Source organism: Python bivittatus, unplaced genomic scaffold (assembly GCF_059951505.1).
Source record: "Python bivittatus isolate LINGU-HERP-01145 unplaced genomic scaffold, Pbiv_v1 ctg000220_np1212, whole genome shotgun sequence".
NCBI lineage: Eukaryota > Metazoa > Chordata > Lepidosauria > Squamata > Pythonidae > Python > Python bivittatus.
Window position 1 is genome coordinate 35188204 of NW_028277048.1, and position 13285 is coordinate 35201488.

General features: G+C 38.3%; 1 protein-coding gene across 1 annotated transcript; it reads right to left on the reverse strand.

Moving 5' to 3' along the window:
• Positions 1–1478: 1478 nt before the first annotated feature.
• On the reverse strand, positions 1479–11822 carry LOC103064498 (uncharacterized). Its single transcript, XM_007421676.3, has 5 exons — positions 11795–11822; positions 10944–11002; positions 7373–7424; positions 4868–5077; positions 1479–2342 (listed from the first exon to the last, which is right to left on the reverse strand). The coding sequence occupies exons 2-5, from the start codon at positions 10998–11000 to the stop codon at positions 1981–1983; spliced, it is 681 nt and encodes a 226-aa protein (XP_007421738.1). The 5' UTR covers positions 11001–11002; positions 11795–11822; the 3' UTR covers positions 1479–1980.
• Positions 11823–13285: the final 1463 nt, after the last annotated feature.

Sequence of the window (13285 nt, forward strand, 5' to 3'; positions counted from 1 at the left end):
GGTAATTATAGACTTCTTTGATGATGTGAAAACTCTCAGACACTGAAAACTAAATACCTCATAAGTATTCCATTAAAAGTATTGTTTTCATGTACAAGTACTGCTACATTGCTTGCTGTGTGGTTTGAGAGAAAAAATAGCTGTTCACATTTCAGGTCTGCAGATATATACCAGGTTTTTCCATACTGTAACGTAACTGTTGCCTATACCATCATATGCAATAATTAGTTACAATTCTTTGGGTTAACTGATAGTATTAGTCTATAAAGTATTCCACTAAACAAATTACATTACTTCAGTAGCACTTGATATATATCTTCTGAGTGCTCAGTATAATATACTTTCTGGCTTAGTACACAAAGGTTATTTTGTAGTACATATTCTGACATTCTCATTTTCACCCAAATTTCTAGGAATTTTGTTCAGGATCAACTTCACCAAATTATCTTCTCCTTTTAGGATTTTTCCAAAATTTAGTTTCAGTTTAGATTGCATAATTGGTTGTTTTCTTTTTTAAATGCACCAATATAGAATTATAGAATCATATTATGGTGCCCTTCCAACTTCTTTAAACAGCTCCTCTTAGATCAGTGACTGATACCGCATTAAGGTACGTGTAGAATTTTCAGACTTGGTGCTAGTTTAAAGCAGAATAATTAATACCTTTTTATTGGTAAAACTGATTTTTTTTTTTAAAAAAATAAATGTTTAATAGACAGGCTACTATTTTAGAAGTAGATAAAACATTAACATTCATTGTAGTTTCATTATACTAGCTCTGTATTAGACATAATTTCCAGTACTGACCCTAAGAATTAATAAAATCCTATTCAATGAATAATCAATTATCAAAGTATGACTAATAGATGTACAGTTGATTCCATATAGGTTTGGCTCCTATCAGCACCCAACAGTTGTCATATTTCATCACCTGCAACTAGATAGGAGATAAAGTATGGCAATGCATGTAAAAATGGGATGGATCTTCAATCATTCAGTCACAGCAACATCTTGACTTTTTTGACATCTCCTACCTCCACAGAGATCAGGTGCCAAATGCAAATATCTAAAAAAATATATATTAATCACCTTGGCCTTCCAAGTTTTTTGTATTAAGGCAAAGAAAGGTAATCATAAGTAACCATCATCAGTAATATCTTCTTCCCTTAATTTTCAAAGAAATAATAAAAATAGAGCTGGCTGGGAGAGGCAGAACCAAAAAAGATATACAATAGCCATGGAAGAGGAAGTAGATTATGAAAGATCACTCTTGAAAGTAGAATGATCTCAAATCTAAGTGGAAGAATTCCTTTAAGTCCTTGATTTAGACAAGACACTTCCCTTAAGATACAAAGTGGTGTGAAGTGAGATGCCTTGAATAGCTTGAGTGGATTAGAAACTGTGTAATGTGAAGGCCTCTGTGTATTCTAGATGGTCCCTGTCCATTCTGTAGAAATACAAACTTTGTATTCCAAAAGTGTTTGTAAATCAGCTTTATTGTTACATACATCCACTTTTAAAACATGATATACTTTATTTTGGCAACTGAAGGTTCCTTAGTCAGGTTGGTAGGCTGAATTCCTTCACTAAAGCTCTTAAATGGCACAAATCTCTTTTTCCAAGGAGGCATCAGACCATCTCTTTCCTCCAAATGTAGAGCAATCTTTGGAACAACAGCATTTAGAGCCCCCCACCCTTTGCTAAAGACAGATGTCATAAGAAAAGCAACATCTGCTCAGAGCCAGTCTGCTACTTAAGTTTTGTCACTTACTGAACATTTAAGATTTGTGTTCAGAAAACATCAAGATTTTCTGGAGACCATGGGCATGTGGCACTTCCATAAGACATCTCTGGATATATTTTAACATCTAGATGTAGCATAACTTGTGTAGCCAAATCATATTCTGCAGGATTTTTTGTTGCAAGCAGCTTGATGCATCTTTCAGGTAAGAAAAGTAGAATGCAACTTTCTCATTCTCTTTACAGAGTCGCGTTCGCTGATTTTGCCATATCCATCAGCACACAATGAGCTTCTTCTTTGTGCTGCTCTGAAAACCTCTGTGCTTGATTTATCTTCCCAATATTTTCTTTCAGGTTGTTTTCTAGACGTAGCCAGTCTAGGTATTCAGGTGATGAGTTTCTCACGTTTTCCATCAAATTGTCCTGGCTCTGATGAACTGAGTGGATCATTTCCTGTACTGTTGTACTAACGATTCCTTTGGTGGCAAAGTTCAGCTTTCCCACCTGCTGCTGAGTCTGCTTCAGTTTCTCAGGGACTTCCTTTGCTCCCACATCTAGCCAAAACCTGTATCCTTCCATACACACCTGCACATGGTAAGCACCTGAAAAACAAAGAGATGTTAATTTCAAATGAGTGATTAGGACTAATTGTTTGAGTCTCAAGAAAGCTAAACTCCAGGAAAGCTTCTAATAGTGGCCAACTGTCAAAGATATCACAATGCCATGAAATCCAATTATTTCCACTTTACTTATCAGTGACCCAGGTGAATGCATACATTTATGGGTGTGCAAGAGAGAGATGTAATATAGTAATTTGGTAATATTAAGCCAAGATTAGCCAGACCAGTTGCTTGTAATCCTTGGCATAGCACCAGTGGTGTGCTCTTCTGTGAAATCTTATAAATTTGACGGATAATCCCTTGGCTTTTTCCTGCTACTCATTCAGCACAAAATGATAAGGTATTAGATAAGTCTCCCCAATAAATTTTGAACTAATTTCTTGTCTTTCTCACGGTTGGTTTCACAAACACTGGGCTCTTCTTTATGAAGAGTGTTGCTGGCCTTCTTGGCATTCTTTTGGAAGGCAGGCTTTACATAGGAAAGATCGGATTTAAAGGCACATGAAGGGATAATAGACAGGAAGGTAAGTCTAATTTCACTGTAACATGCAATCCAGGCAGTACAATACTCATCCGGGGATTGGAAATTTAAAATCCTTGCATCTTGGTAATTTACTGAGGCAGAAAATCAAGAAGCTGAATTGATCAATCCAAACAATACTCTCCTGAAAAAGAGTCTGAATTTTGGATTTCCAAACATGTAATTCATCAATCTGAAATAGTAGCATCGAAATATCAGTCTAGGAGTAATAATGGGTATGATATTTTGCTATTTTTTCCTCCAAAAACTTTCTTGGTGGATGAAAGTTTTAGGATTGAGCTGTCAGTCACATAAAGCAGAGATGCACATTTTTTTTTTCTTACCTGAGGGCCAAGATGAATAAAAGGGGCCATGCTCCAAAAAATACTGGGTGAGGCCAAGTCATTTAAATTTAATTAAAATTAATTACAGTTATTATTTATTTACCTACTTATCTTACAATATTTTAAATAGCACCACCATGAAACTAATTTGGGGCAGTGCACAACTTAATAAAATTTCTTTCCAATCAGGTATTTTATTATTTTTCTCCTGCCACATTCAGTATTACAGCTTGGTAACCACGATTGGAATCTCTGTAGTTACATCAACACTTTTGAGGGCCATGCACAGCACAAGACTTTTGGATGTGCAATTCTGTAGAAAATCATTGCTATCCAATAGATTATCCTTTTCACTGCTATACTTGTTCTGTATTCAGAATGTGTCTGATGGTAACAGCTGAATCACTGAAACAACTGCAGCAGTATAGAAGGATGGATTTATATAAAATTTATCTTAAAGAAAATATATTGTCTTGAAGACATCTTAAGTTTTGCTTCCAGGAGTGAAGGCTTTTCTGTAGATGCGTGCAAAACTACTGTTGAACAAAACATCTTAATCCTGAAATGTTCTACTCCAACTACATAATAACTATTGTTCCAAACTTACAAAAAGTATTCTGGTGTTAACTGGAAATACTTCTACCTTAAATTAGTTTATTCTGCAGTTGGGAATGGTCCTTTTCAACTTTAGAATGTTTCCAGTAAGGTCAGAGAGAGACATTTCATGATCTGGACAGTGTTCCAAAGTCAGGATGGGGCATTACAACCCAAAAATTTTTTTTGCACAAGTCTATTTTCCCAATGCAAGCCTCCTCTTTGATAGGGCTTTTCCTGCAAAGTCTAAGTGACTTGCAACTTTGCATGATTACCTGGGCATTCCAGGAAGTGCTGGTGAAGAAAGAACTTTTCGGAAAGGCGGACCACATCATTAACACATGAACAAGGTTGAAGTCTTTTGGTTACCTCATAAATATCACCACACAAGTGCAATCCCTTAAACTTATGTGGTAGATGTTTTAATGTACTTTAAAAAAAAAATTTTAAAGCTAAAAAGTATTCAGTGGTGCAGAACACCGCCCCATTTAAGTGTGCAGTAAGATTGAAGTGGATGTTTCCAAATCCACATATTCTTATCGACTACCAACACTACTACAATGCCTAGCAGTATGTCAAATCATGTATTTATTATCAGAGCATGCTTTGTTCTCAAATACTGTAATATTTGATTTGATTTGTTCTCATAGGAACAATGTACTTGTCCAGGGTAGCACAACTGCTTTCTGCAGAGCAGTGTACATGAAGCATTCATTTATATAGGAAGCAGTAAAGACGTGCCATGCATTAACACTAATAGGTTGTGGGTTCACTCCAGCCATAGAGAACAAAATCTCATTCTTTCTCTGCAGTCTTGGTCTTCTGTTTGTATGGTCTGGTTCTGTTTTGAACATAGTATGTTGGAGTGTTGAGAAATGGTGGGAACCTAGACTGCATCAGCCCCTGTTCCAATCCTATGAATTAGACTTACTGTGGCTGAGCACCACAAGAACAAGAGATTAAAATATGTTCTTGCTGGCAATCCTGTACATCAACATTTTCTCCTTTAATTCTAACTGTTCTCCAGCATTAATTGCTGACCAACTTACTATGTTCCTGCAAGATCTTCTCTATGCATACAGAAAAACTGCTTGCAGGGGAACAGTCATAGGAATCCTTTAAGTTCTGCATAGCTTCCCGGAGAGACAGGCAATCATCTTGCTGCTTATTGAAAGTCTCAGCAATGCTGTTGAACAGTGCATCAATCTCAGGTATGTTGACTCGTTTCATGGTAAGCGGTTTCCCTTTGCTGAAATGAACTAGAAAAATAGAAGCCATGGTGCTATTTTGAATACAATACCACAAGAGTCACTAAATAATAAATAGAAACAAGGGCATTTCCTCTGTACTCTGCTCTGAAATAGAACCTTCAGCCATTTCTGTGCCCAGAATCAGATAGAACATTTCTATTTAGGGCAGTAAATCCCACCTAGATATTTTTTCTATATGCACTAGCCTGTTATATGATGATACTGATCCTACTGCCAATTAATTTTGTGGGCTTTGGCATTTATACAAGTGTCTTTTAAGTATAAGGCTTATTATGAACACCCTTGTGATGTAAAATATCTCCAGTTGTGGCCATTGGGGAATGAAGCATTTTATCAGGACAATATAATTCAGAGAATGTCTAGTTTCATCTATAGTCTGTATAATTCAGGGAACATCACATATATTGTGCTGAAAGGATGATTTGTCTTTTTGTGCAATGACTTTGTTGGCTGGTATTTTCAAGTACATCCCAAGTACTGTCAGTAGCCAACTCCCATTAACTTTAATGGGAAACTGGCATTCCCAGTCTCTCAGCTCAGTTCTGAAAAATCACAGCCATCATATTTGGAAAGCAACTTTATCAGAATAAGGAATGGAGCCATAATTAAACCTTGAATTATCCAATAAAAATCAGACCAGTGGTTCTATGTCAACATATTTTAGATTTGATTACAGTTTATTTTTCAAACTTGTAGAACCTACAGTAGTTGCATTTTTCCAAGCAATGGGATACATCATCCATTTGTTGGTAGTATTTTCAGAACATGTCACAAGAGAAGGAAGGAAGGAAGGAAGGAAGGAAGGAAGGAAGGAAGGAAGGAAGGAAGGAAGGAAGGAAGGCAGGCAGGCAGGCAGGCAGGCAGGCAGGCAGGCAGGCAGGCAAGCAGGCAAGCAGGAAATGGAAATCTAGTTAGCTATTTGGCTACAAACCCCCAGTCTTGCTCTATTGTACATCACAATTCACTTTTATTCAGTGAATAACAGCTGAATTAATTATGGGAACATTTTAAAAATGTCTCATTTCTGTGGGAAAAACAATTCATCTTTCATTCAAGAAAGAAGGAAAAACATTCAATTCTAGAATATTTTGGAGAAGATAAACAATCTGTTCCTGTTTCCAGAAATGACATTACAAATTAAATTAGATTCAGACTAGCATTCAGGCTGAAACTGCATTATTCACTACCCTGGTGATTCAAACTTTAGCTAGCTATAGATAGATGGATGGATGGATGGATGGATGGATGGATGGATGGATGGATGGATGGATGGATAGATAGATAGATAGATAGATAGATAGATAGATAGATAGATAGATAGATAGGAATTGTGATCAATTAAAAATGTAAGATTCGTTGAAGAGGTTGATGCATCTTTAGCAAATAGCAGATTGCATTTGCCAAGATAATTTGAGCTGGTTTTATTTAACATGTTTCCTTTCATACTTCCTTGTTATAATTTAGAGTATAATGGATTATACATTATGTAATTATGTGTTGTAGTTTACATCAATTGTTGCATGAAATAAATGATTTAATACTCACTGTACATACATTTTCCCAGACCTAATTTTAGCAAAGATCCATAATTTTTAGAGCTCATACTGTATATATGTGAAAGTTTGGAGCAAAAGGTTTTTTGTTTTTTTTTTAAAAAAGCAACTTTGGTGGCATGATGGTGATTATCTAAATTTTGCTGAGTGAATTCTGAGGAGCACGTGGAATTTTGAAAAGGATTAATTTGGGAATCATATGCATGTTGATTCTGGGGGAGATGGGCGGCATATAAATTGAATGAATGAATGAATGAATGAATGAATGAATGAATGAATGAATGAATGAATGTCAGACTTTGGGATAAGCCATCTTAACTCAAAAGATTTAAATGTTTCTGAGAAACAAAACAGGAGCCTCCTTTCAGCAGCATGATTCCCTATTCATTGTCCTAACTCTTATCTGCTCTCATTTTCCATCTGTGGGATAACTATTTGGAACAGCTGATTCACACAGATGGGCATCTGCAGCAAAGCGAGATTTCATTGAAACACAGTACATGACTTAACCATCACGGAGGAAGAAGCATTAGAGTGGGTGGGAATAATACAAATTAAGGATGTATTCACATAGTTTAAAAGTTGTGATTTGCAGTAAAAAAAAATCTACACTTTCAAAATGATTTCTTGCAACTTCAATTATAATTAATCATAATTCAATTGCTCTATAATATTGAACATATTTATAATACAAAGAAAACCAAAACATTTAAATAACCCAGAGCTTTACCATTTCTGATGTCTTGACGTTTTCTTGAGTGCTGGGCATTCAGAGGTTCCCTCTGTGAAAAAAGTAGGTTGCTTAAAAAACAAATGCATTCACCATGCCCCCAATTTCTTTCCTCTTCCTCTGCTGTCTCTTTTAAATAATAGATTGCCAAACCTTGAAGTCAGAGCCTTGAGTTCTAGAGCTAGACACCTCGTTGTCTGGTATTTTACATCTACTATTATTAAACTTTTGCAAAATTAAGCTGTTTCTCTTAAGGTTTATTTCTTTCTTTATCAGACTTATACGGCTGCCCCTCTCACTGAAAGTGACTCTTAAATTAAATAAAACAATACATATATAAAAACAATCATTAGTAAAAAATATAAAGCAATCATTATTCAATATACAAACCAACATACAAACCATACAGGAGAGAGTGAGTATATCCACTTCAGTAATGGAGGCATCTAGTCATGTCTCTGTTTTCCTGGGATCCCCAGGCCTGGTGATCTAACCATGTCTTGAGGGACTTACAGAACATCGAGAGGATTGAGCCAACCACACCTTGCTCAGGAAGGGGGAGAACGTCCCATAAGGCAGGTGCCATGGGAAGGCCCCCTTCCTGGGACCGGCCAAGTGTAAGTCTCTAGCAGATGGGACCTGAAGCATGCCCTCTCTGCCAGATCTAAAAGGATAAGCAGTTGTAATTGGGGAGAGGCAGTCCCTCAGATAACCCAGTCTCCTGCCATGAAGCGCTTTAAAGGTTAAAACCAGCACCTTGAGTTGGACCTGGAAGCAATTTGGCAGCCAATGCAGCTCGCAGAGCAGAGGTGTGACATGTGCTGTTCTGGAAGCACACATAACTTCCCGCACTGCCGGATTCTTCACCAGCTGAAGCTTCCAGATACTCTTCAAGGGTGTCATGTTGAGTGCATTTCAGTAATCCAATCTGGAGGTGACTAGGGTGTGAGTGAGTGTGAGCAGCCTCCTGATCTAGGAACGGGTGCAACTGGCACACAACACGAAGTCCTGCTCCGCAAACAGGAGTCATGAGTCCAGGAGAAACCCCAGATTGCACATGGGGTCTGTCTAGGGCGGATGCAACCCTATCCAGCACCAGAGATGGCATAGTCCTAGAACAAGCAGGCCCCCAAACCCAAAGCCACTCAGTCTTGCCAGGGTTCAGCTGGAGCCTGTTGTTCCCCATCCAGGCCCTCACAGCCTCCAGGCACTGGGATAAGATATTTACGGCATTGCTTAATTCACCAGGGACAGAGATATGTAATTGGGTATTGTCAGTGCACTGATGATACCTCACCCCATGGAAATGGATGAGCTCACCCAACAGCTTCATGTAGATGTTGAATAGGAGTGAAGAGAGAGCACTGAACCCTGTGGCACCTCACACAGTAGGGGCCAAGGGCAGGGCCTCTCTTCCCCAAACACCACCTAATGGAATCAGCCCTGGAGAAAGGAAGCAAGCCAGCACAATACCATGCCATCCACCCCCAATCCTCTGAGCCGATCCAGAATGATACCATGGTTGATGGTACTGAAGGCCGCAGAGAGGTCAAGTAGGGCAAAGATAGATGCACAACCCCCATCCTGCCCCTCATAGAAAAAGCACGACAATTGCTGTTTCCATCCCATACCTAGGCCTGAATCCTGACTGAAAGGGATCCAGATAATCTGCTTCTTCCAAGGTCCTCTGAAGTTGCTGTGCAACCATCTTTTCAACCATCTTCCCCCAAAAAGGGAGGTTAGATTATTCAGTATGGTGGGGTCCAGCGATGGCTTCTTGAGGAGGGAGAGAATCAGAGCCTCTTTAAAAGGTAAAGGAACAACCCTCTCACTCAAAGAAGAATTAGCCACCACCAGAACTAATTTACTTCATAATTATTGGGTGAAATGAGATCCTGGGCTCATGGAGTTTTGTTAAAGCAGGACTTTGTTTCTCCTCCATGTTGGAATGGACTCCAAGCAATAGGGTCTACTTGTTTCATACAGGCATAGAACTTCGACTTACAGATCCAATCCCTAGCTCTGATTTAAGAATGTTGGGTTGCAACCTTCTGGACAAACAGAGGTATGAAACCCCAAGTATGTATGTATGTATGTATGTATGTATGCATGCATGCATGCATGCATGTATTTATGTACAGGAGTTATATGGCTGCCTATCTCATACAATGATTCTAGGTGCCTCACAACAATCCATAACACATAGTTAATAATGAAGGTACCCTTCTGCCAGGTGCCAGACCAAACATCCTCACAGCTCAACCCCCAGTCCCCCAGTGCTTGGGAGAAGAGCCAGTTTTTACAGCCTTCTGTAAAGAGTTAAAGGGTAGAGATATGTTGGATCTCAGATGGGAGGCCGTTCCAAAGGGCTGAGGTGGCCACTGAGAAAGTATGATGGATATTTTTCTTAAATTAAGCTATAATGTATAGTGGAAGCATCCGATGGTGATTCTAAAGCATAGTGATGTCCTAGCACTCTCTCTAACCCTTTGCGAGTTCCTAGAATTTGCTGCCCTTTTGCAACAGCAGGAGCATGTGTCATTGCAATAGGAGTATGAGGAGTCAGAGAACATCTTCACAGTCTGGGCATGTGTTGAAAGAACCTGAAGAACTGAGGCATAAGAGTATAATAATATTCATCATCACTGATCAATGTGGCCAATATGGTCTCCTTTTTAAAAAAATTAAAAGTGCTCATGAGATGGCACTACAAATCCATAAGCCCAAATCAGAGATGGTGGGGATGGTAACCCCAAAGATTTAGAGGCCACCAAGTTGCCTGTCCCTAATGTACATAGTCTATTTTATTCAAATTATTTACTAGAGAAAGGCATAAGATACTACTGCTACTGTATACATTATTATAAGTTAATGTTGCAAATTATATTACCAATATTTGTAGTCCTTTATCTACTACATAAAGGACACATAACCTGCACCTCCATTTTCTCTCTCTCCTACTAATTATGAATTTATGCAAGATACATGGCCCTCTTACAGGGCTTTCAGAAGGTTTTGGATTCCAATACCCATCAGTCCCAGCCAAACATGGATAATTGTCAGGGATGGTAGGAGTGAATTCAAACAAGAGGGCTGTTTCCACACTAATGGTTTATACTAAATTCCAGCCACTGCTTTGCTGAAGCATAATGAAGGTAGCCATTATACACAAGCAATGGTTGAGTGATACTATAAACCATTACAGTGGAAACAGCTAAGAAAGTATAAAAGATCTAATGCCCTCCAGATACTTGGTGTGTCCCACCATATTCAATAAATATGGCCAATGGCAAAACATTGTAGGTGTTGTAGCCGGAACCATCTACAGGGTGCCATGTTGTTAATCCCCACTACTAAGGGTCACATGAGCCCTTCCTTCCTCCAACCTAACCTTAGAGTTCAAACTCTTCTACTCATCACAGACATCAAGAATCCACCTCCCAGCTTAATTTTCCACTCCAAATATGCCGGTCTAGCTTCCTTTACCATCTAGATTTGCTAACAAGGATGATGAAGCTTAGATACTTTTGCTTTGCGTTTTTCCATTTACAGTATGATCTTGTTCTCTTACCTCTCTTGAAGGACCTGGGAACAAGGGGCAACAGGTGAAGCAGCAGGAAAAGGCCATTTCTATCAAATGAGATGGTATATATTCAGAATACCTGCTGGACAGCCCCAGGAATCTGTCTTTATGCCAGCTTTGCTAGTAAATGTCAAAGCCAGCTGAAACCCTTTCAAAGAACATTGCTCTGGTGCACTGCAGACCTAGAAACTTAAAGACATAAAGTTATCCTCCCGTCTAGGGAAAAGTCTCTCAGTGAAAAACTGAACTGAAAATCGTGTTTCTGCTCATGGGCATAATTATCCCAAACAAGTCTAACTGGTTTCTCAGCAAATACTCTCTGCATAGTTAAACAAGTCTTTTGCGTTGGAAACGTGACTTCCTCTAGAATGTACCATTATCCTGGGGAAGGGTGTGTGTGTCTGTGGTAAAAGGGAGAGCAGTGAAAAGGGCAGCACTTACTAATGTGCTACAATAATAGATGAATGAAATGTACTCCCTTAAGTCTTTGTCTGTAAAGACTGTCACAGGTCTGCTAATTCTCATTCATTTTTCTATCTTTTTAAATATATACTTCAATCATTTTGAACACATGGGCTCCTGATGTAGAATCCTATTTGTTTTTCATGGACAATTCTCTAGTTCTTTCTACTCTCCCATCAAACAGGAGAATTAATTTATAACAATCGTTGTATTCCTCTTTCATCTTTGAACTTACAAAAAATTAGTCACCAGAGAAATAATATCTGGGAAAGGATTGTTCAAAAATGCACGCTCTTTACTTGGAAGGAAGACAACTCGGAATTCTAAGTAGAAAAAGAAAAAGCTAGAGTAGATATAAACGAAGATAAAAGTCCTACCCAGTTTCCACGTCTTGCCTGCTCTGGGTTAACATTGCCAGCTGAAGAAAAAAGAAGACACGATGCGCACATACTTTATTATACTAACCCAATCCTGACGCATTTCAAGGAAAAAAATTATTTAGCGGAATAGTTGTAGGTGCATCTTAAAAACAGAACAAAACAACCTGTAACTGTTCCCTGTAATAGCAGGTTTTCCTCAAAATCCAGAGGTTGCTTACCTCCACGAGCGTGTCTATGTGACATGTATGCCATGCTTATGTGTATCTATGTGTATAAATATCACCCAGAAGCCAATTTTATATTAACTCACTTTATTAAACTTGTTTGCTGCACAACTCTCAATGATTCTGGGTGATTAATTAATTAATCGATCAGTTAAGGCAATTGATTTTGATTAAAAAATCAACATCTTTATATAAAATCAGCCTTTTATTTATTTATTTTTTGCTGTGCCCCAGGCTTGACAGAGGCAAAGGTCTTCGTGAGCTGACAAATTCCACGTTTCAGGAATATAATTTAACATCACATTAATGTCCTTAACTATTTTTTTCCAAAATGTATTGACACATGTAATGATTATACACATGCACGCACACACACACACACACGCTGCACTAATTGAGGTACTATATAATTAAGGTAAAATAAATAAGGACCATTCTTTGCAGAGTTGGTTATAACAGGGAAAAATAAAAACAAAATATGAATATTAAGAGAAATGTATACAGCTATGTACATTTTTCTTTGTAGACTTATTTTTATCATTCCAAACTCATGAGGAAACAGCAAAATAAATTAAGCAATGGTGAACTGAGACAAACTGAAATTGATAGATTTGTCCATTCCTAAATGTAGACAGACAGTCTTTCAAAGTATTATTCAAATGCAAATCTGCATCGTACATTCACTTACCTGGAAGTAAGTGAGGCTCACCTATCAGTAAACATATATAGGACTGCAGTTTTAATTCCGGGAATCAAAACATTTTCACAGAGTCACTCTCTTCACAATTCAAGCCCTCAAAAATGTTCTTGTGCTACTCATTAAGTGTTCTCACCATTATTGCTGCTCAGTACTCGAGACCAGGATTGTGAACGATTTAAAAATTATTAGGAAGAAGTGCTTCAAACCTACTGTGTGAGTGCAGCACCCCTCTGCTCTTCATTAAAGCAGCTTGAGCTTGTTCAGGCTTCTATGTGAGCTTGAAAAGAGGAAAAGGAAGAGGAGGAAGCCGCTTTAGGGAATTAAAACTAACTAGACAACCCGTGACCTGCTGGGTCATCATTTCAGAGATATTTCCTTACGTAAACAGAGGAACAGAATACAAAAAAGCAGTGGGAGTATGAGCAACTTGTGACTTGCGGCCGGTTTTCCCATTGACTTTGCTTATGGGAAGCTGGCAGGGAGTGTTAAAAATCTTCCTTCCTTCCTTCCTTCCTTCCTTCCTTCCTTCCTTCCTTCCTTCCTTCCTTCCTTCCTTCCTTCCTT

Bases quoted from the DNA above. Each gene is read 5' to 3' on its own strand.
- LOC103064498 (XM_007421676.3), bottom strand. From the start codon at position 11,000: ATGGCCTTTTCCTGCTGCTTCACCTGTTGCCCCTTGTTCCCAGGTCCT. The intron at 5,078-7,372 runs GTAAAGCTCTGG...CTATTTTTCTAG, and splicing joins ACGTCAAGACATCAGAAATG to TTCATTTCAGCAAAGGGAAA. The intron at 2,343-4,867 runs GTAAGTTGGTCA...TTTGTTTTTCAG, and splicing joins GAAGATCTTGCAGGAACATA to GTGCTTACCATGTGCAGGTG.